The 22,368-nt window shown below is 41.4% G+C and overlaps 1 protein-coding gene across 8 annotated transcripts in view; it reads right to left on the bottom strand.

Annotated features, from left to right (window-relative positions):
• LCP1 (lymphocyte cytosolic protein 1) overlaps positions 1-22,368 on the bottom strand; it is a 90,309-nt gene that overhangs the window by 20,053 nt on the left and 47,888 nt on the right. For 6 of the 8 annotated variants that reach the window (XM_081547406.1, XM_081547408.1, XM_081547403.1 and 3 more), the window contains 8 exons: positions 14,240-14,327; positions 12,964-13,127; positions 12,667-12,796; positions 11,382-11,514; positions 8,598-8,679; positions 6,312-6,477; positions 4,449-4,591; positions 1,433-1,528 (listed from right to left, as the gene is read on the bottom strand). In XM_081547406.1, coding sequence (XP_081403532.1) covers positions 1,433-1,528; positions 4,449-4,591; positions 6,312-6,477; positions 8,598-8,679; positions 11,382-11,514; positions 12,667-12,796; positions 12,964-13,127; positions 14,240-14,303 — 978 coding nt within the window. In that variant the 5' untranslated portion in view covers positions 14,304-14,327. Of the gene's footprint in view, positions 1-1,432; positions 1,529-1,867; positions 1,895-4,448; positions 4,592-6,311; positions 6,478-8,597; positions 8,680-11,381; positions 11,515-12,666; positions 12,797-12,963; positions 13,128-14,239; positions 14,328-22,368 lie in introns of all 8 variants that reach the window. The other 2 variants (XM_081547402.1, XM_081547401.1) reach the window with 1 other exon arrangement.

Below are 22,368 nucleotides of genomic sequence, written 5' to 3' on the forward strand. Positions count from 1 at the left end.
CAAATTAGTCCTTCTATTTGCCTGGACCCAAATCAGAAGGGGCTTCCCTGGTGACTCAGACAGTAAATAATCTGTCTGCAATGTGGGAGACCCAGGTTCTATCCCTGGGTCAGGAAGATCCCATGGAGAAGGGACTGGCTACCCACTCCAGTATTCTTGCCTGGAGAATCCCATGGACAGAGCAGCTTGGTGGGCTACAGTTCATGGGGTCATAAAGAATCAGACACGACTGAGTGACTAACACACACACACACACAAATTAGAAAGTTGCAAGTAAGAGGGATATCGAGTTAATTAATCGAGTCCTCCTATCTTTATACAGAGCAGGACCATTTCAGATGAATGGTTGGTTGTCTCATTTTTAAAGAGATGCAACAGATTCTACAATTTTATCATTTAAGTTGATCTTAATTATTTTCAACCATTAGGCTTTCTTTTTATTATCTTCTGGCATAGCAGCAGCAGTAGTAGTGTTAGTCGCTCAGTTGTGTCCGACTCTTTGAAACCCCATGCACTGTAGCCCACCAGGCTCCTCTGTCCATGGGATTCTCCAGGCAAGAATACTGGAGTGGGTAGCCAGTCCCTTCTCCGGATGATCTTCTTGCATAAACTTCACAAAAAGTTCACTTATTAAATAATAAATTACACTTATTTTTATTTCATTAAAAATATTTACATCTGCAAAAAATATTTACATCTGCAAACCAGAGCTTCTGATTCGTTTAAGTTCTTTACCCACATTCAGCTGGTGTACTTGCAACTCTGACAAGATAAAATTTAACCTACATAGTGTCACTGATAAATATATAATACCAATTTGGCTTTGCAGACTTCAGATTGAACATCACTCCTTAACATATTAAAAGTCTATTCAAATAGGGCTAGAGAATTTCTAGTTATTTGTAAGCAGACTCTTATTAGAAGACTAAAGTTTTGTTGAAATACAGTTCACTGCCTTTTAATGCTCTTAAAAGTCTATGAAAGCACTAACTTTCAGACAATTAGAACTTACTAAAACTGGAATTATCTCTTAATACGATGCTTTACGAGTTAATACTATAGATTATATATTTCAGATACTTTACTTCTCATTCAGGAATGAGTTTTTTTTTTTCAAATTTCTTTTTAAAAGATATTTATTTGTTTTTTGGCCAAGTTGGGTCCTGGTTGAGGCATGAAGGAACTACACTGTGTAATTCAGGATCTTTTGTTGCAATGCATGGACTCCATTCCTCTCTTTGCTTAATGTTTATTCCCAGATTCAATTTTCCACAATTATTACCCCAAACTGTTAACAGTTTTTAACAATTTAACAGGGCTCTAAGCAGAGATGTCCATTCATGGACCTCTGGAGCCAGCATCACACAGGGCGATGGAGCCGCCAATGCAGGGGAATAATAGCATTGAAACACGACTTGGGGTGTGGACTTACCCTCAGCCCTGACATATCAATAACAACAGCAGGAACACCTTCTTCATCGCCTTTTGGAGCCACCTGTTCAAGCAGGTGGTAATAAGCTTTCGAGTCCTGTGAGAAATTAGGAAATTACAATTTCAAGATGGCATAGCTAATTACACAGTTAGCACAACAATAATTTCCCCAAAGCAAACATATTTCATTTCTTATCGAACTATCATTCAAGAATGCAACTTAATTAACAAAGCTGGGAACATTCACTAATTTCAATTTTCCACTTGTCCTTTACATATTATATTTGCCTTTCTTTTTAAAAAGAAGTATAACCGTTAAAAATACAGGACATACATAAAAGGCAATCCAAAGAAGCAAATACTATTCTGTTGCCCTCAGGGGAGAAAATAATTTATTTACATGTATTAAATTGTATACAGGAAAATACATATATACCTTTATATTGTTGTAGAAGTCAGTCAGCTAAGGTTTAATTGAAAAAAAAAAGTGACAGAAAAAGGAAGCAGAAGTTTAAAGCAGAGTTTAAAAATACATTTAAATGGACAATCAGCAAAAGAAAAATATTTCAAAGACAGAAAATTGAAGCATTCACAAGCAGTCTTTATGCCAAAGAAGAAATATTAAGTGCACTTAATATTGATCAAGAAGCTAGAAAAAGTGATTAATTTTAGTTATCTCAGAGAGGATATAAATATTGAATTCTCATGTTTTCTTAGATTCTGGAAATAGAATTATTGACAAGAAATTTTCTGAATCAGTCAAAGTTTCTCATTCAATGAAAGCTTACAAATTTTCAGGTAATTTATTATTTAAATCGCTGAAAGACATCTTAATTTCTCTTAAAGATCAGTCAGCTGTTTCTCTGTTTGTTTTCTAAAACTGAGTAGAGCCTGCGGAGACCAGAGGTACGCTCATCCTCGTGACCTTAGAAAGATGAGAAGGGACAGTGCCAGGCACAGATGCTGCGTCCGGGAACCGGATTTGCATCTCTTCTTTCTACCCTCCCCTTCTCTTCCTTTCTGCTGTAGCTGTTGCAAAGTCAGTGAAAGTTCCATGCAGCTGTTTTGTTGTTTAGTCCTAAGTCATGTCCTACCCTTGCGACCCCATGGACTGTAGCCCACCAGGCTCCTCTGTCCTTGAGATTCTCCAGGCAAGAATATTGGAGTGGGTTGCCATTCCCTTCTCCAGGAGATCTTCCCGACCCAGGGATCGAACCCAGGTCCCCTGCATTGGCAGGCGGATTCTTTACCATCTGAGCCACCAGGGAAGGCCTCCACGCAGGTGTTAGGCATGAATAAAATCTGCATGTCACATGTCACATCTGTTTAGCTTTGCTAAGAGTCATCTCATTTCACGGGATCCTAAGAAACCTGTTTCACTCACTCTGTGTTGGGTGTTTTCCCCTCCTTTGCTGACTTGGTGTGACTTAAAGGCATCCCCTAAAGTTGCCAGATGTTGACCTCTACGTCTCAGCACTGACGTCGGTGGTGATGCAGCTGCTCCCGGAGAACAGGCACAACCCCTGTACCTGTGCTCAGCCTGCCAGCTCCTATCTCATGTTCTGAAGAACACAGCCTTTCAGTCACAGGAAATCAGGTACATTTATGGCTCAGACCAAGCATCCTAATTTTGTCTGAAAAGTGTGGCTGAAAGAATGGCCAAGTCTAACTGCTGAGTGCAGAGGGAGATAATGCTGTCCAACTCCTGTTAAATTCTAGTCTGGCTGCTTGTGTCAGAAGAATGTGAATAACCAATGGAACTGTGTAGTCAGAACAAACAAACGGCATTCTTAGCTGATGTCCTAAGGAATGGGGGACTTTCCATCTAGAAGCTTTGCTCTAACTGGTACTGTGACTGGCAGACCTTGAATTCTAAAAGCCAGAGAAAGAGGGAAGCTGTCACTCAAGAATTAAAAGGTGGAAGTGACTCTCGGTGAGTCATGTGACCTTTCCTCTGACTCTTCCTCTTTGGAGATAATGTCTCTTTTTAACTTTTGAGAAAGTGGAAGGCTGAATTATTTTCCTCACGTTGCACACCAGCATCTCATACCATTTCCTACTGGGGACTGACATTCCTTCCTGCTCCTTTCTATCTGGATGTATCTGTCATCAATGCCAACAAGCTGGTCCTTTCACCCTGACATGGAACTTTGCACACACTTGCAAACCACGAGGCGTGTTTCCTTAGCTTTTCAACCTTTGGATCCCTGTTGTAGGACTAATTGTGTCTTCTACATTTTCTGGGGTTAATTCTCATTGCAGATGGTTTCCAGAATCATTATCTCTACAATATCACTCTGGTTTCTACAAATGCAAAGCTTTCAAGAAGTTTACAAATTGTTTTTAGAGGAGCACTGTGTATGGTGGTCAAGGACCATGGAGATCAACTGCTCAACTGGAGCCTGGGCCCCATTCTCCAGCTCTGAGAGCGTGAACAAGTTCCTTATATTCTCTTTACCTTGGTTTCCTCACCTGCAAAATGAGCAAAGAATAACCCTTATCTCAAAGACATGTCGTGAGGATTAGAGGAGTCGATACATGCATAGAGCAGTTAGAACAGTACCTCTTGTGCAGTCTTTGCTATGATTAGTGTAATTAGAAGCGTAATCCTGGTTTGATTTTCTTTGGAAAGGAATCCCCATCTGATGCTCCCGTTGACAAAATCAGAAAGACATTAGAATCCTATGGAGACTCTCTTCACCCGAACATCAGTCTTATCTCTTGCCCTTTGTCTATTTCACCCTCATCCCTCTGTATTGGGATGCTGGAACTCTAGGGAACACCCACCACATTTGATGCCATGCAGTTACTAGGGCCTCAGACAGATTTGTATGTGGCTCAGAGCTGGAGCTGCACCCGGACCTGAGACTGGCACGGGCTCCAAAGTGGCACTGGCCACTCCATCTAGCCCTAGAACTTCTGAAGAGATGAAGCCCACATCTTTATCTGTCTCCATTAACGCCCATATTCCCTCCACTGCTGTGGTTTTAGTCACGTTCCCACTCCAGTCCTCCTACCTTGATGTCGCTGCTGAAGTTGTTGATTTTGTTGCAGCCTGCATTTTCCAGGTGGTAGTTAGCCCATCTCAGCAGGAGCTCCTCAGGAGAGAGTTTCATCAGGTCCTCCAGGCTCTCCCCTTCTCTCAGAAGAGCAGCTAGCGCTGAAGAAACACAAAGACCGAAGAAAAATGAATGCAGGGGATACTTGGGGGGGGATCAGTGACAACTTAAATAAATGCAGGGGATCGGGGATGGGGGATTAGTGACAATTTAAACTGAGCCCTGCTGGGAAGGCAAAGGTACCGAGCCATCTCTCTGGGATAAAGGGATGTATAGCCTTGCCCATGGAATAAACATCTTAGTATTAGTCCCTAAAAAGAGGTGTAAGGTATTATGAGCCTATTTATTATCCCCATTTTGGGGGTGGAGAAGAAAGTGAAACTGTGAATTGCTCAGTCGAGTCTGACTTTTTGCGACATCATGGACTGTCCATGGAACACTCCAGGCAAGAATACTGGAATGGGTAGTCATTCCCTTCTCCAGAGGATCTTCCTGACCCATGGATCGAACCTGGGTCTCCTGCAGAATTGCAGACAGATTCTTCACCATCTGAGCCACCAGGGAAGCCTCTATGGGTGGAGAAGGCATGACACCAGTGAATGTCAGTACTATGCCTAAGAATACACGGGCAGAGCTGTGGAAATAATCAAGTCTATCGACTTGGAATACTCTGCTGGGTCTGTTAGAACACATTTCATGATAGGAGAAGGCAATGACAACCCACTCCAGTACTCTTGCCTGGAAAATCCCATGGACGGAGGAGCCTGGTAGGCTCAGAGTTGGACACAACTAAAGCGACTTAGCAGCAGCAGCAGCAGCATAGGACAACATTTTTACTTTTAAGAGATCAACTTTGTGATAACGACAATGCCCTCTTGTTTATTTTCATAGCTGTTTTAGATTTCAAATGCTTACCTGCATAATGACAGCAAGTCAAAAAGTGCAATTAACTCTTTCCTCTATGTTTCCCGGATGAATTAAATCACTTTTGCTCAGTGAGAAGCTCTAAATTTAGCTGAGGTCATTATTTGCAAATCAATATTCTTTCTAATGTGTTCTAAGTTTCCCTATTTGCTTTTTTATTCTTTATATTCTGTTTAATACAATACACTGGTTTTCAAATGGTGCCCCAGAAGTCTTCACTGGGTATTTTGATTTGGACATGTTAATAAAATGTATATATAACTAAAGGCCAGAATCTGGCTACAGATTTCATATTAGTAGGATCTACACAGGAAAAATGAAAGGTAACAGTGTGCTTAGTATTGGTATTTGTCAAGGTCTACTACTACTGTCCAGGGGACAGGCTGAATTGTTGAAACACTTGGGATGCTGACAGGAGATGGAGGAAGACTGACAGCTACAATATTTGGTTGAGAACTCTGAAACCCTAAATGTAATTTCCTATAATCTTGGTAAAAAAAGATATTGCATTTCTCCTACTCTGGTACTATCACTGCAGTATATGAATGCGAATTGCTTTGTAAAATCCAAGTTTAAAATAGCCTAATTTGTTACAAAGCATCTAAAGGCAAAGTGAACTCAGAAAAGCTCTTGAGGTTGGAGTCCCAGACAGCTAGACAGAGCTACAGGTTCTAAACAAGCCTCCTTATTAGTCTGTGGTCTTTAAAAGGCATTTGCTTTAAAAAGTCTGGGCAGTGTGTACAGAATGTGTTATAGTAAAATGGACTGGATATAACTATAGTTTCAAAAGCTGAAGATTCTGTGCTTGACAGCTCATGACATCTTCCTCGTACAGCCTTCAATATCAGCGTTAACAAAAAGTCAGGCCATTATTCACGCTTGAGGCTTCGCTCGTACCTTCGTTTCTGCTGAGCTCAATGTCGGCAAATAACCCAATCTTGATGACCTGCCACAACAGTCCCAGGACCAGGTAAGGCTTCCCCTCCTTTAAGTCCTCAGCGCCGATATTAACCACATGGCACCCGATGGCTGAGGCAGAGTTCAGAGCCAGGTTCAAATTTTCCTGAAGGAGAAAAAATACTGCAAGTTTTGTTTTTGACTTTGCAGATGCCAAATGATCATTATTGATTGGCAAAGCAACAGTGTTTTGCTTCTGGAAAGTTCACAGGTCTAGAGGCATTGTCTTCACTAGGCTTAAATATTGGAAAAAAAGCAGGAATATCTGGAAAAGAAAATCTAGCAACCTAGAGACTAGGATCAGGCAGCTCGCCCTGGTCAGGATGAAACTAACGAGTCTTATTTTTTCACACTGCTCTGCGATAGAGCCTCCACACTCAGCATCTCCATCAGCCAGCAGTAAAGGGGCACCTTTGAGGACAGTCACTGTCTTGTCACCGGTTATTGTCAATAACCCAGCTGTTAATGTAAATTGAGGTCATAAAAGAGAACACCACCAAAATAGCTTTTTGACTTGCAGACTGGATATTGAAGGAATGAAAAAGATACAAATCAACTTCCTGGAAAAGACATGGTGGTTTTTACTAAGATAATTTATTGAGTATCCATAATATCTAGGGTCCTCGAGTACACACAACATATATACAAACATACATATGCCTATCCACATACATACCGATTATATGTTCTTATAAACTAATAACAATCCATGTACGGTGACACATATACAGTTGGAATAGGGTCAGTGAAGTTTTCAATCCAGGGTTTTTATATAGTGACCTTGAAAACCATGGGTTTGAGCTGCTCAGACCCACATATGGACCCACTATGTATAAATATTGTGTTAATCACTCAGTCGTGTCCGACTCTTTGTGACCCCATGGACTAGGGACCACCAGGCTCCTCTACCCATGGAATTCTCCAGGCAAGAATACTGGAGTGGGTTGTTATTTCCTTCTCCAATGTATAAATATAGTGAATACTATAGTACTACATGATCCATGGCTGGTCGAATCCACAGATGAAGAACCATAGTTATGGAAGAACCATGTACAGGAAGCACAGACTGTAATTTATATTCAGATTTCAGATGGAGCAGAGGGTTGACACCCCAACCCTCCTGTTGTTCAAGGGTCAACTGTACTATTATTCTGGGTCTGCAAAGCAAGACTTACCAGAACTTGTTTTTATGATAAATTAAGAACAAAACAAAACACAGGCCACCAGGGGATTTGGAGGAGAACTATCAGAAGAAAGGGCTTCCCAGGTGGCTCCGTGGTAAAGAATCTGCCTGCCAATGCAGGAGATGCAGGAGATGTGGGTTTGATCCCTGGATCGAGAAGATCTCCTGGAGTAGGAAATGGCACCCCACTCCAGGACTCTTGCCTGGGAAATCCCATGGACAGAGGAGCCTGGTGGGCTACAGTCCACGGGGTTACAAAGATTCAGGCACAACTGAGGGCCTGAGCACACACACAGAGCTCAAATGACAAGTAAAAAAACTATGGGGTCCAGTTACGGCAAAGACTAAAATTTCACATCAAGATTAAATATGACGTTAAGTGCCTTCATATACATTTAATCATAGTTCTTGCTTTGATCACAACTTCCATTTTTTAAGAACACAGGGACATAATTTATTGTTCATGATTTAAGAAGTGAGACGTGGCTTCCAAGCAAGAAGATTATAATAATGTTAAAATGCTGGAACACAGCACAGAAATACAGCTTACTTACTACCCTTCACTGTTCCAGTTAATCAACAAATCGAAGGCATAAAAACAAGTTATATTTATCACACTGGTGGCTGCGGCCGACACCACTGCGGAGGCTGCCAGAGCACTTCCCGTGTTCATACCCTCACTTCTTAGAAACGCTAATCTTTTCAGATAAAATGTTGTGTATCTGGCATCAGCGCAAAGATAAATTGCCAGGGGAAGTCTGAGTTAAAACTTGAGCCAGTGTGAATTTTATTCTTAAGTGGCCAAAACAAAGTCTACCCCCAACGACCAACACTCACCAACTCCCCCCACCCGCACTATCTTAATAAAAGATGAAGTAAAAATGTTTTCCCTGTGCCTACTGGTCATGACAGATCACCAGCCCAGAGCCTGGGTTGGAGGAATAATGTTTGAGCATCTGAAAAAGCCCGGCTTGGCAGTGATGGGGACCCATTCCTTCTAAGCACAATGCTATATTAATTAAGGTAACACAGGGAAGATGTACCTGAATGGTGAAAGGGGTGAGTTTCTTTTTGTTGATTGTCCTCTCATCAATTGTGTCCGGCACTGACAGATTGATCATTTTACTGAAAGAGAAACAGTGAAAGAAAGCAGGCTTCTAAATAAAAGAGCCTAATGACACGGAATTTAAATTCTAGTGATGCCATAAGCAGACAAGACAGCACCATAATCTGCGTTACTCAGTGTTCAAATATAAAATCGGTTATGCAAATTTAACTAGATTCAAACTATCTGTGGACAAAGTTAATCCTCCTTGAAGTCTTACTAATATAGTGAAGCAAGAAATAAGGATCCTACTTCATTCATTCCCCAAAAAGCTGAAAAATTATTCTGGTTCCTTTAATTAGGAAATTCTGGGTGGATAGCCAAAGCAAATTCTCCATGAGTTCTTCTCTTTCTCAGTCATGAGACTTGCCCCCACCATATAAAAGATTATCCATACACAATCTGAGTGTATATAATGTCTAAATTTCTATTTGATATCTGGTCAAACTCTATACCTTCAACTAACCATACGATGAAATGTTTTATTATCTCCTGTAATCATTACAGTATCCATACTTTAGAAATGTCTGCCACTTAAATATCTAATATATTGACCAGACATTCAAAATAAGCAATTATTATTTATGAAAAACTGATTTTATCCACTTTGCATTGGTTTAACTTCCATGAGGTTACTAAAAATAAAAGTTCTTTGGCCACTTCCATCTTATTTAAAGAAGTTGGGGGAAAAAAATCCAAAGGAACAACAACAAAATCAAAGAATAATAAACTTGAATGTGACTATTCCTTTTTTTTAATAAAAGAAATCAGCATTGACATCTTTCCTAACAATTTTTAAGCAACTACCTTTTCTTGTGGTTGTTCTTTAAATATGTATTTCCACAACTTTGCCACGCGCGTGTGTGTGTACATTATTTAAATAAAAAGCACTTTGCTGAAATTTAGGCAAAACAAACCCCTAAATCATTATTTGAAAAATATGAAACTAATAGTGAACTAGAAGCTATGGGAGATGGTAGGAGAGCAGTGTGGCTTAGAAAAGAAAAAGATACCCCTGCCTTTGAAAAGCTTATAGTTGGGGGACTCTCCTGGTGGTCCAGGAGTTAAGACTCCATGCTCCCGATGGAGAGGGCCAGGGTTCGATCCCTGGTCAGGGAACTAGATACTATATGCCTCAACTAAAAAGACCCTGCTTGCCCCAACTAAGATTGAAGATCCTGTGTCCTGCAACTAAGACCCAACGTAGCCAAATAAATAAATTTATTTAATAAATAAATAAAATTTATTTTATTTATTTAATTTTATTTATTTTATCATTTAAAAATAAATAAAATTTATTTATTAAAAAGAAAAGCTTATAGTAAAATTTCAGAGACAAAAGATATAGGTATCAAAAGTTACATTAACTGTTCAAAGCAGAACACTATAATGGCTCCCAAAGGACTACAAACTATACGCGCTTTAAGAATTCAGTGAAGGGAGAGATCACTAGGAGTTGGAACAGACCAGAAACCTTTATAGTAAATGGATTCATGTAGGAGGAGAGGGTGGGGAAGGGCATTCTTAAAAAGGAAAATAAAAGGCAAAGCCGGAGTTCCATGACGTAAGCAGGCTGTGTATGGGGAAGAGTGAGCATGGCTGCTGATGGAGCCAGTCACTCATGGAATCCTTCGCTGGTACCCTGGACTGGGGGCCTGAGTCATGCAGGCCTTGGGAGGTAGGACTAGAAGGAGATTGAGGGAAGACCAGGCGATGCATGGGGTACCCACACAAAGAGTCAGGACCTGATCCTGTGCACCAGGTTTTTGATGTCTTTTTTTTTAACAGTTGAACTTTATAAAAATGAAAGCCCACAGTGAACTCTAATAAATAAAATGCGATTGCTCTGGTCAGAGCAGAGGAAGGATGGGGGTGGGGGCGATTAAAGTCCTGCCCACTCATCCTTTCCTTCAATTCCTGAGCCCACCTGAGACGAGGCATTTCAAGCCTCCTCAATTACACCGTGTCTCATGATGACAGAGAGGCTGCCAAAGCAACAGCCACAGCGGCTCTTTCAAAGACTCCATGCTGAATTGTCCTGAACTGACCGACCGCGTTGAGAGGCCTCCCGTGGAGAGAATACAGCCCTCCTCCTCCAGGCGCCCTCAGCACGTGTGCACCACGCAACAGGCCCTCTGCTTGAGGCTGGCGTTGGATGCTTCGATCATCATGCTGCTGTTTCCTATCCAATCCTATGCACTCTCGTGACGGGCCATGTTCAGATGGAGAAAAATGGCCTAGAATCCAAAAGTAATTGCTACTGACCTTGTGTTTCTATGGCCCTATGTTCACGTTTTTCTCGGATCTGTGCCTCCCTCTCCTCCACTCGAGTGAGAGTAGTTTTATATTTCTCATTATTAGTTGCTTTTTAAAAAAAAATGGACCATTTTTAAGTCTTTATTGAATTTGTTACAGTATTGCCTCTACTTTATATTTTGGTTTTTTGGCTGAGAGGCATGTGGGATTTTAGCTCCCTGACCAGGGATTGAGCCCGCATCCCCTGTGTTGGAAGCGGAAGTTCTAACTGCTGGACCATCAGGGAAGTCCCATAAATTGCTTTTGAAATCAGTTTGCATCTTTCTTCCACATGAAAATCCAGAAAAGCATCAGATCCAGCTAAGCATCAAAGGAAGTGAGCCTAAAAGGATCAACACAGAGAATGGTGGGTGTTCCAGAAAATTTTAAGGAACCTTTGGAAGCCAAGAAGGGAGTGTTTTTTTACCAAAGCACGATGCCATCTCCAACAGCACTGAAGAGATCATTGGTGTTAGGATCCATTGGGATGACGTGCCGACAATCGGGGTCATTTTCCAGGGCTTTGTTTATCCAGTTGACAAAGGCATACTTCTCTTCCTCTGCAAGTAAATGATTAAAGTGACTTATTTGCAAAGTGAAAATCTGGTACAAGCAAAATCATATACACACATGGCTCTTAGATTCTCATGCCCAGAAGAGACATTGTGAGGTTCATCTGGTCCATTATCCTATCATCTCACATTTATTGATAATAAAAAATCTCAGATGATTTGGGAAATAGGCACAGAATCTCTGTTTTATGTCCAAGTAATAAAACATACATATAGTAAGCAAATTTAGAAGCTATAGATATGCAAATATATTTAGAAGTAAATGCAAAAATGAAGTGAAGTGAAAGTCACCCAGTCATGTTCGATTCTTTGCAACTCCATGGACTATAGCCCACCAGGCTCCTCTGTCCATGGAATTTTCCAGGCAAGAATACTGGAGTGGTTGCCATTTCCTACTCCCTGTGTAGGGAATCTTCCCAACGGAGGGATCAAACCTAGGTCTCCTGCATTGAAGGCAGATTCTTTACTGTCTGAGCCACTGTCTATTTTTATATATGTAAATATATAAATAATTAAATGTTTATTTACATTTCTATACAATCTAAGTATGAATATGGTCCAATGCTTACATGATAAAACTCAGGGTTCTGCCTCTCGCCCTGCTGCTTTCAGTGTGGAGTGATCACAGGCAATCTTTGCAATGTGTTTGGAGGTAGAAGCCTTTTTGTTCAGAAGATTTACAAAGGAGTTTTGTCAGCCTTTAATATGTTTTTTAAAGTTTTTTTTTAATTCATTTATTTATTTGGCTGCACTGAGTCTCAGTTGTGGCAGGTGGGATCTAGTTCCCTGACCAGGGATTGAACCCAGGCCTCCTGTATTAGGAATGCAGAGTCTTAGCCACTGGACCACCAGGGAAGTCCCTGTAATATACCTTTTAAATGCTGATGAGATTATTTGGCATTGGACCCTATCTAGAGCCAGAACAGTGGACCCACTTATACACAGGAAGATAAGCAGTAGTTAATAAACTCAGGTTAACTTCTGTCTTTCTTTGCACCCTTTAGGTTTGAATGCTGAGTTCAGAATCTGTAACCACAAAAGACGTGGATCCTTTCGACATGGTTCCCTCTCCCTTTGCCCTCAGTTCATCCCAACCGTCTCTCCACCTCTGCTTCCCAGCTCCCACGCCGGTACACCTACCTGAGTACGAGTGTTGAGTGCCAACACTAGACTGCTCGGAAGTGCCCCCGATCGCACAAATCCCTTCCTTCTTATTGATAGCTTTTCTAAACGTCTTGGCAACCTCTGTGCTTTTCAGGCCATGAAAAACCTGCAAAAACATAATGTATCTTTAGAAACCGAATCTGTGATGTAGAAAAGCATAAAGGAAACAATAAGCTATGCTGAAGCAAGAAAGGTGGGAATGCATTGCTGGTATTTCTCAAACTGAACTTCCATGTTTCAAATGCATCTCCTTGGCTTCTGCATCATACTCACCTTGATAAACTCATCAAAGCTGATCTTCCCATCCTGGTCCAGGTCACCTGTGGCTATCAGGTTTTCTGTAATTTCTCTCACCCTGTACCCAGGCAGAGGCAAGCAGGCAGCCTTGAACAAGTCATTCAGTTCATTGCAGCTGATGTACCCATTGCCATCGGTATCTGTAAGGCAAACGAGGAGCTGATGGCTCAGGGCAATTTGGGTAACAACACGAAAAGGGGTGAGAGAAGGCTGGATGGGAGGACAGTGGGTGGGAGAGGCACTCATTCAGGGGTTGTGAGCTGACCCCATGCAAAATCAGAATCTCACAAGAGACCCGTTGCTATTATAAACGGGTATTAGCATCATTTCCAACATCCAAGAGTCAAAATTTCAACAAAGAGGTTCTGACAACAAGCTGAAGAGATTCTTACAGAAACAGATGGGAAAATAAGTCACAGACTTGGAGCTACAGATTAAGAAAAAGTATTTGTTGTTGTTTAGTCACTAAGTTGGAGAAGGCAATGGCATCCCACTCCAGTACTCTTGCCTGGAGAATCCCATGGATGGAGGAGCCTGGTGGGCTGCAGTCCATGGGGTCGCTAGGAGTCAGAGACGACTGAGCGACTTCACTTTCACTTTTCACTTTCATGCATTGGAGAAGGAAATGGCAACCCACTCCAGTGTTCTTGCCTGGAGAATCCCAGGGACGGGGGAGCCCGGTGGGCTGCCGTCTATGGGGTCGCACAGAGTTGGACACGACTGAAGCGACTTAGCAGCAGCAGCAGCAGCAGTCACTAAGTTATGCCTGACTCTATAGAGACCCCATGGACTACTACAGCCTGCCAGGCTCCTCTGTCCATGGGATTCTCCAAGCAAGAATACTGGAGTGGGTTGCCATTTCCTTCTCCAGAGGATCTTCCCGACCCAGGGATTGAACCCGAATCTCTTGCATTGGTAGGCAGATTCTTTACCACTGAGTCATCTGGGAAGTAAGGAATACTATAAAAACAAAGGAAATCAAAAAAAGCAGACAAGTTATAAAAGATTAGACTTAGTGGCCATCTCCAGGAAAAGCTACAAGTGAAAAAGGGCTCATAGTCCGTGTTTTGATAGAGAAAGAAGTAATTTTCTTGAAGAATAGCTTTCAAAAATATTTCCCTAGCTTCTGTAATCAATACCACTGTATTCCTGCCCTTTCTACCATTTTGCTCATGTTACCAGTCATTGATTCTGTCCTGAAGTTACTAAAAAAGTAGAGAATTGTGTGACTTGAGATATTAGGTTCACTTACCCACTTTGGCAAAAGCTTCTCTGAGCTCCATCATTTCTTCATCGGATACTGATCCTCTGGCCATTTTTTATTGCTTTAGGCAACAGTTCTGCAGAGAGGGGACAACACAGGGAGTAACTGATGTGCATCTTCTTAAAATATCGAGAAGCAATTCTTATTTATTAAGTAAAGAAATATTTCTTTGCATCACTTATGACTTATAATTATCTTCCCAAAAGATGAGAAATGGACTTTTTCTTATTTTATCTTCTTCAAATTTTCCAACTTTTTATTTTATATTGGAGTTTAGCCAGTTAACAACGTTGTAATAGTTTCAAGTGGACAGCAAAGCAACTCAACCACACAGACATATGAGTGAGTGAGGGAAAGTTGCTCAGTCATGTCCAACTCTTTGTGACCCCATGGACTGTAGCTCGCCAGGCTCCTCTGTCCGTGGAATTCTCCAGGCAAGGTTACTGGAGTGGGTAGCTGTTCCCTTCTCCAGGGAATCTTCCCAACCTATTCTCCCCTAAAATTTCCTCCCATCCAGGCTGCCATATAACACTGAGCAGAGCTTCCTGTGCCCTACACTAGGTCATTGCTGATTATCAAAGAAATAGCCTTTTTCTTAACTGCACTCCACTTTTTGGTCTCCAGAGATAGTCCTCAACATTCAGAAAACTAAGATCATGGCATACGGTCTCATCACTTCTTGGCAAATAGACGGGGAAACAATGGAAACATTAACAGAATTTATTTTGGGGGGCTCCAAAATCATTGCAGATGGTGACTGCAGCCATGAAATTAAAAGACTCTTGCTCCCTGGAAGAAAAGCTATGACCAACCTAGACAACACGTTAAAAAGCAGAGATATTACTTTGTTAACAAAGGTCCATCTAGTCAAAGCTATGGTTTTTCCAGTAGTCATGTATGGATGTGAGAGTTGGACTATAAAGAAAGCTGAGCTCTGAAGAATTGATGCTTTTGAACTGTCGTGTTGGAAAAGACTCTTGAGAATCCGTTGGACTGCAAGGAGATCAAAACAGTAAATCCTGAAGGAAATCAGTCCTGAATATTCATTGAAAGGACTGATGCTGAAGCTGAAACTCCAATACTTTGGCCACCTGATGCAAAGAACTGACTCACTGGAAAAGACCCTGATGCTGGGAAAGACTGAAGGCGGGAGAAGGGGACGACAGAGGATGAGATGGTTGGATGGCATCACTGACTCAATGGACAAGAGTCTGAGCAAACTCCGGGAGTTGGTGATGGACAGGGAGGCCTGGCATGCTGCAGTCCATGGGGTCACAAAGAGTCGGACATGACTGAGTGACTGAACTGAACCGAACTGAAAGATGGTCCACACTGTTTCTCTCCTCCCTGTGATAAGGCTGTTCCTCACGTCAGGAGATGGAGCTTATTTCCTCTCCTTGAATCTAGGCTGACTCTGTGACTGCTGTTAGTATTTAGAGGGCTGGAGAAGCCATGTCTGGGCTGGAAGCTTCTGCTTCCTGCCTTTGGGAATGCTCTCTCCTTCTGGGATGCTCTTCCTTGGGATGGTCCCTCTTGGAAACCAGCTGCCATCCTCTGAGATGTGTAAGCCACAGGATGTATGATAATTGGATGCTATGGTTAATGGTCCCTGCTGAGCTCCCAGGCATCAACTGCTAGCCAGCATAGTGGGCCAGTTTGGACATTCCAGCCCATTTGAGCCCTTGAATGAACACAGTCCCAGACAACATCACATGAAGCAGAATTGCCCAGAATTCTGATACCAAGATAATTGAGAGATGGGTTTAAAATCCCAACATTTTGGAGTAGTTTGAAATGCAGAAATATACGACTAAAACACAATTTTCACATAAATGTCATTTTAGAGATATGTTCATGTTCATATTTCAAATGAGTATGTTTGGCCAAGTCAATAGATAACTTCAAAGGCAGTTGCCAAAGTTCTCTTAAGTATTTTAGAAAAGAGGAAGGGAGTCTGATCGTCTAATAAGTCTAACGGGAATCTGAGGGACTTTTTAGGTGTTCTCAGAAAGGCTAATGTTGGCTAAGAAACTGTTAGTACTGGAGTGATTTCCCTTTCCCTGTGCATGATTGCTGCCCTCTAGTGGGTAGAAAGAGAATGCAACAGAAAACGGATTAGACGCTTGTCTAGCTAACCCACTCCAGTATTCTTGCCTGGAGAATACCATGGACGGAGGAGCCTGGCAGGCTACAGTCCATGGGGTAGCAAAGAGTCGAAACGACTAAGGGACTAACACACTAGCTAATTCACAGGCCCATGTTTCAAACAGGAGTTTCGTTAAAGCTTATGGAATTTCCCAATGGGGAAGGGATAAGCGGGGTGAGAGTGTGGAAGAAGTGTTTCTATTTACATTTGGGGCATTTTAGTGAAGTTACTGATTTTAAAAAATATTTAAAATTTGTGACAGCATGTTGCTTTAAATGGATTTCCTTTTTATATTTGCACTTGGTTTCCGCTGTACTTTTTCTCAGTGACAATGCACCACGCAAGACAGCGAACAGTTTTAACACAAACCTGTTTGGCCAAAAAAAAATGCATTATGCTCAATTTTGCAAATACACATCCCTTACTCACCCACGCTCTATACTGCCACATACATTTATCACATGTATTAGTAGTTTCAAGCTTCCATTTTCCTAAGCAACCCTCTGTGAATAGAATCCTTACATGTAAACAGCAGTAACAAAAGTAACTCTGGGGAGGGATAAATTAAGAGTATGGGAGTAACAGATTCACAGTACTATATATAAAATACATACACAAGGATTTACTGAATAGCACAGGGAACTGTATTTGATACCTTGTAATAATCTAAAATATAAAAGAATCTGAAAAAGAACAAACATTTATATATATGTAAAGGAATCACTGTGCTGTACACCTGAAACTAATATAATAGTGTAAATTATTATATAAAATCAATATTACTAAAATATAAATAGAAAATTAAACATAAAATAATTATTATATTAAAATATAATACTGTAAATCCAATTAAAAGAAAAACAACTCTCAAAGGCTTCTGAAAAAAACCCAAATGCCCCCCCTACCTCCACTATCCCATCTTCTTGCCACCTTACACACTGGTGGGAACTCCAAAGAGCATGATTTTAAAACTGTGGAATTACATACATTGTTATTATTTTGATTCCTTTAAATTGTGGGATTCTATACATTGTCACTATTTCAATTTATCTTGTTATTATTTCAATATATAGTTTAAGTTATATATGGTTATTATTTCCATTTTCAGTATACATATATAATTGGGGAATTATATATATTGCTATTATTTCAATCTTTTATTATCAAAAGCATCTATGGTATTATTATTTACCTTATATCTAAAAAGGTACTGGCCCATTAGGTTCTCCGACAGAAGGCAGACACTATTGAGAGCGTAACTGTAAGGAAACACAATCTCACCCATCACAATAACCTCCGAGCCGGCAGCACCGACCACCTGACTTTCTTGCCTTCACTCTCTTCCTTCCTTTAGTGCTTGTCTGTTTCCCTGTCTCCCTCCCTCCTTTCTTCCTCCCTCCCTCCCTCCCTTCCTTGTTTTCTTTCTTTCCTTGCGGTTTGTTGTTACTGTTAGTTTCCTTTTTAAAAATCAAGCGAGGAGACGTAAGAGACGTGCGTTCGATCCCTGGGTCAGGAATATTCCCCTGGAGAAGGAACTGGCAATCCACTCCAGTGTTCTTGCCTGTGAAATCCCAGGGACAGAGGAGCCTGGCGGGCTACAGTCCACGGGGTTGCAGAGAGTCGGACATGACTGAGCGCACACGCGTGTACTATGCACTTGTCCAAACCAATTTGAGCCCAGTTACAAGGATAGACCCAAGCCTAAGACCTAAACCCAATAAAAGTGATCAAGCAGAAGGAGTAACAAGCATGGGTGAAATAAGACAATGGCGAGGGAGAGCCTTAATACTTCAAACACTGCACACGGTGAAAATCTGGTTCCGAGTTCTCTAGAGGTTAAGTGCTAAAAAGGAGCTGTCACTTACATAAGTCATAAAAGTCAGTTTTCTTAGGGCAGCACAACTGAGGTCTTCACCCCAAACTGGGTAAGAGGACATTCATGGGCTGTAGTAAATGCAAGTTCTGTGTTTCTCATAATGTCCCACAGTGAAGGCTGATGGCTCAGCTACGTGCATTCGCACTTCATAGAGCAGGAACCAGAAGCTCAGAGAAGTTAAGATTCATCTCTCAGACTACACAGCCAGGCAGAGGAGCAGCAGGATTCCAGTGCTCGAGTCTCCACTCCTCTCCCATGCTGTCTGTTCAGGCCGCTTTGCATTTCTCTTAGACGCTCATTTCATCCACCCATTCACTCATCCAGCAATTATTCATTAAGTATTGGCTTGGCCAAAAAGTTCGTTTGGGTTTTTTCCATCAGATGTTACCCTTGAACAAACTTTTTCGCCAACCCCAATACATAACATGTCCGGCCTATGCAAGATTAAAAAAACTAGAATATGAAGTGTGTATCCAGGTGTTCTAGCTTAGGAAGCTTTTGCTTTCCTGTGTTAAGAAATCAAGGCTTCTGTTGGAAGATACCAGTGTGTAATTTTGCATACTTCACTAAGTTCTGATGACTAATTTGGTTTGATTCTTCTTTATACTCTCTACCAATAGAGAAGGCTCTCCTCCATTATATTTTAGCAAAGTCTTTGGTAAAGGCTGGCCCTTCTTGTTTTGGGGGTGTCTTATTTCTTGGTTCACAGATGTTCACAGGGTTACTAGATAAATCGATTCACTTACAAATATTTCTGAAAGCCTGCTACAAGGCAGGCACTGTGCTTCCTTTCAGGTGAGTATGCTGCCCTAGCTACTCTGAAAACATGACCCATTGTTAAAGGTCAAGAGAATGAATGGCATCTCTGAATCTAAACTTGGTCTATTCTTTGACAGAAGACTTTTAGATTTTAGAGCACGTGAGTGATTGGTGAGAAAGACATGTAAAGAGGCAGGGAATGAGATTGTCTTTTAAGGATCAAGGGCAGGGTTGAGGAAAAAGGAAAGAATTACAGCGTTGGGTGACAAAGAACATCTAAAAATCAAGGTTCAGAGGACTTCCCTGGGGGTCCGGTGGTTAAGACTCCACCTTCCAACGGAGGGGATGTGGATTCCACCCCTGGTTGGGGAGCTCAGATCCCACGTACCTCACAGCCAAAAAACCAAAACACAACATAGAAACAATATTATAACAAATTCAATAACGACTTTAAAAATGGTCCACATCAAAAAATAAAAAATAAAGATCATGGTATAGTGAAAAAACAAAAAATTCTTTAGCATAAAAATTGCAGGGCCCATTCAAATAAAAGATCTAGGGAAGGAAACAGGGTTATTTTAAAACCTTCTAAAAGATTTATATAAATGGGGAGGATTAACTCAGAGAGAGGATCTCAAGGGAGGATCTCTCAGAGAGAAATCAGTCCTGAATATTCATAGGAAGGACTGATGTTGAAGCTGAAACTCCAATACTTTGGCCACCTGATGCGAAGAACTGACTCATGTGAAAAGACCCCAATACTGGGAGAGATTGAAGGTGGGAGGAGAAGGGGACAACAGAGGATGAGATGGTTGGATGGCATCACCGACTCAATGGACAAGAGTTTGAGTAAATTCCGGGAGTTGCTGATGGACAGGGAGGCCTGGCGTGCTGTAGTCCATGGGGTTGCAAAGAGTCGGACACAACTGAGCGACTGAACTGAACTAAACTTAGAGATGCCAAATAGCGAGACAGCCTTCCAATGAAAAAAATTCAAAACCCTCCCTGGTGGCTTAGATGGTAAAGAATCTGCCTGCATTGCAGGAGACTAGGGTTCCATCTCTGGGTCAGGAAGATCCCCTGGGGAAGAAATGGCAACCCACTCCAGTATTCTTGCCTGGAGAATTCCACGGACAGAGGAGCCCGGTGAGCTACACTCCATGTTATGGGTCGCAAAGAGTTGGACATGACTGAGCGACTAACACTTCCACTTCTCAGTGATTTAAAAGCTAAAGGGAAAGAGAATAGATTGAATTCGTTTGAGAGGAGAACTGGAGAAGAAGTCACCAACCTAAATCACTACGATACTGTTTGTTGAGCCCAAACACGAATCGATGTTGAGGGAGGCTCTCTTTTACCATCAGAGTGAGCTGTAAATCCTGGAAACACAATCCAACTTGTAGAGACAGAGAAATCTAAGAAATCATTTAGCAAAACTCCCTCATTTTATAGATAGAGAGACTGAAGTTCCAATGAGATGGTGCTCTGTCTGCTTACAAGTCTTCAAAGCACTCCCGGGCTAGGGTCTGTAACGGAAAGAGCAGCAGAAGCCTGGAGTAGCCATTAATCGGGCCATTAAGATCCAGAACTGTGAACAGACCCTTTAATTAAACAGTATTTCACAAAGCAGAGCAGGAAGAAGAAGTAATTAATGGAAAAACATGCAGAGCGGGCCATTTCTAAGAAGGACATGGCTGGGGTTAGAATCAAGTATTAGGTACTTCACACAGTCTATTAATGTGAAAAAAAAAATATGCCCATGTTAATTCATGTGCGTTTGATGGTTTGAGTTGTAATTATGTGAGTCAGTTTCATAAAGATAATTGACGAGGGTCTGTTTGTAAATTACTGGCACCATATTGGCAGCTGACTCTAGAGAGGTCATTGCAGTAATGAGACTGGCTGTGGGCATTTGGAAACTCCCATTTGGAGCTTAGAAGTGGTTGAGGAAGGTGTGTTCCTTCTAGGGCATGAAGGAGCCCTTTCTTGGGCTCTGCTGCTTCTGCAGTAAGTGGGGTCCTTTTAAATGACTACATCATCTAACTATGACTTTGCCAAGAACCACTTAAAGGTCTTTTGCAAATGAGTGGTGAGTTCTGGAACCCCATTTCTGAACCACTGCCCAAACCATAAATCTAAGAAGACAAATCTCACATTATTCATCTAAGTCATGTCTGGCCGCTCATTTTTATGTAAGCACTTAAATTTATTAAATCAATGATTACAGAATCCCAGGACATTTGGCCAAAGAAAGAACCAGTCGTTCTTTTCAGAAGGTTATTTTTAAAGCCTCAAGAAAATCAAATTACTGCCCCTACCCCCTCTCCAAACTCCAAAAGCCACAAAACCTGTTCCTTCTTTTAGGTCATCGAGTTCTAAGTCTCTGTTTAAAGGAAGCTGGTATTTTCCAGATGGGTAGTGAAAGAGAATTTCTCAGAATGACTTCTTACACTAAAAGCATCTCACTCAAGTTCCCTGAAATCTGAATGTAGAAACTATTTGTAGGAGTTTACTACAGAACACAGTGCTGGAGAATTTATAGAAGGAAAGGCATGCTGTAAAATGAATGTTAGAATGGAAGTTGAATTTTCTCTGAGGAGTTTCCTAACAGACAATGAAAAGAAGCAGAAAGGCTGATAACACGTGATCTGTGCAGAGTGGAACAGCTATCTGGGCTGGCATAATTTTTGAAAGCAGGTAATGCTGTGTGGGTCGGTACTTTGATTCGATAGATTGATACCCAATTACATAACTGCTGGGATCAGAGCCCTATCTGTAACCTGGCATCACATTGCCAAGGGACAGTTTTGAATGTGCCCTACTTTTTCTGCAACTTGACACAGTGGGGAAAGTACAACAGGAAACTCGGGACCCAGGTTCAGCTTTCCCTCTGATGCAATATATATCCAGGAGAAAATTGTACAACTTCCGAACCCCTCAATAAGCAATAAGTAAACCCCAAACAACACGACGTCCAGAACATCATGAATCTGCCATCTTTAGTCTTACACTCTGATGATGAAAGAAGTGAAACATACAATACTTAGGATTCCGAAGCCAAATAAAATCCCCATAAATTTGTGAAAACGCAATCATGCTACAGTTATATCAGATAAGGAAGGAATTTTGCTTTCCCTTAATCCTGTTCTCTTTCCTTTACAAAGTAGAACACTGTGTGTGGTTGGTGGGGGGTCACGGGGGTAATTTTCTATGTATGCTTGGAATACCATTTCTCTGTGGATACAGATATTCCAAACTTTCACAGAAAGGATGATTCTCAACATGTATTTTTCAAATGCCTTTGTTTTTAAGAACCAAATAACTACGCGTGTGTGC

The sequence above is a fragment of the Giraffa tippelskirchi genome, chromosome 12 (assembly GCF_054371585.1).
Source record: "Giraffa tippelskirchi isolate mGirTip1 chromosome 12, T2T-mGirTip1v1.2.pri, whole genome shotgun sequence".
NCBI classification, from domain to species: Eukaryota; Metazoa; Chordata; class Mammalia; order Artiodactyla; family Giraffidae; genus Giraffa; species Giraffa tippelskirchi.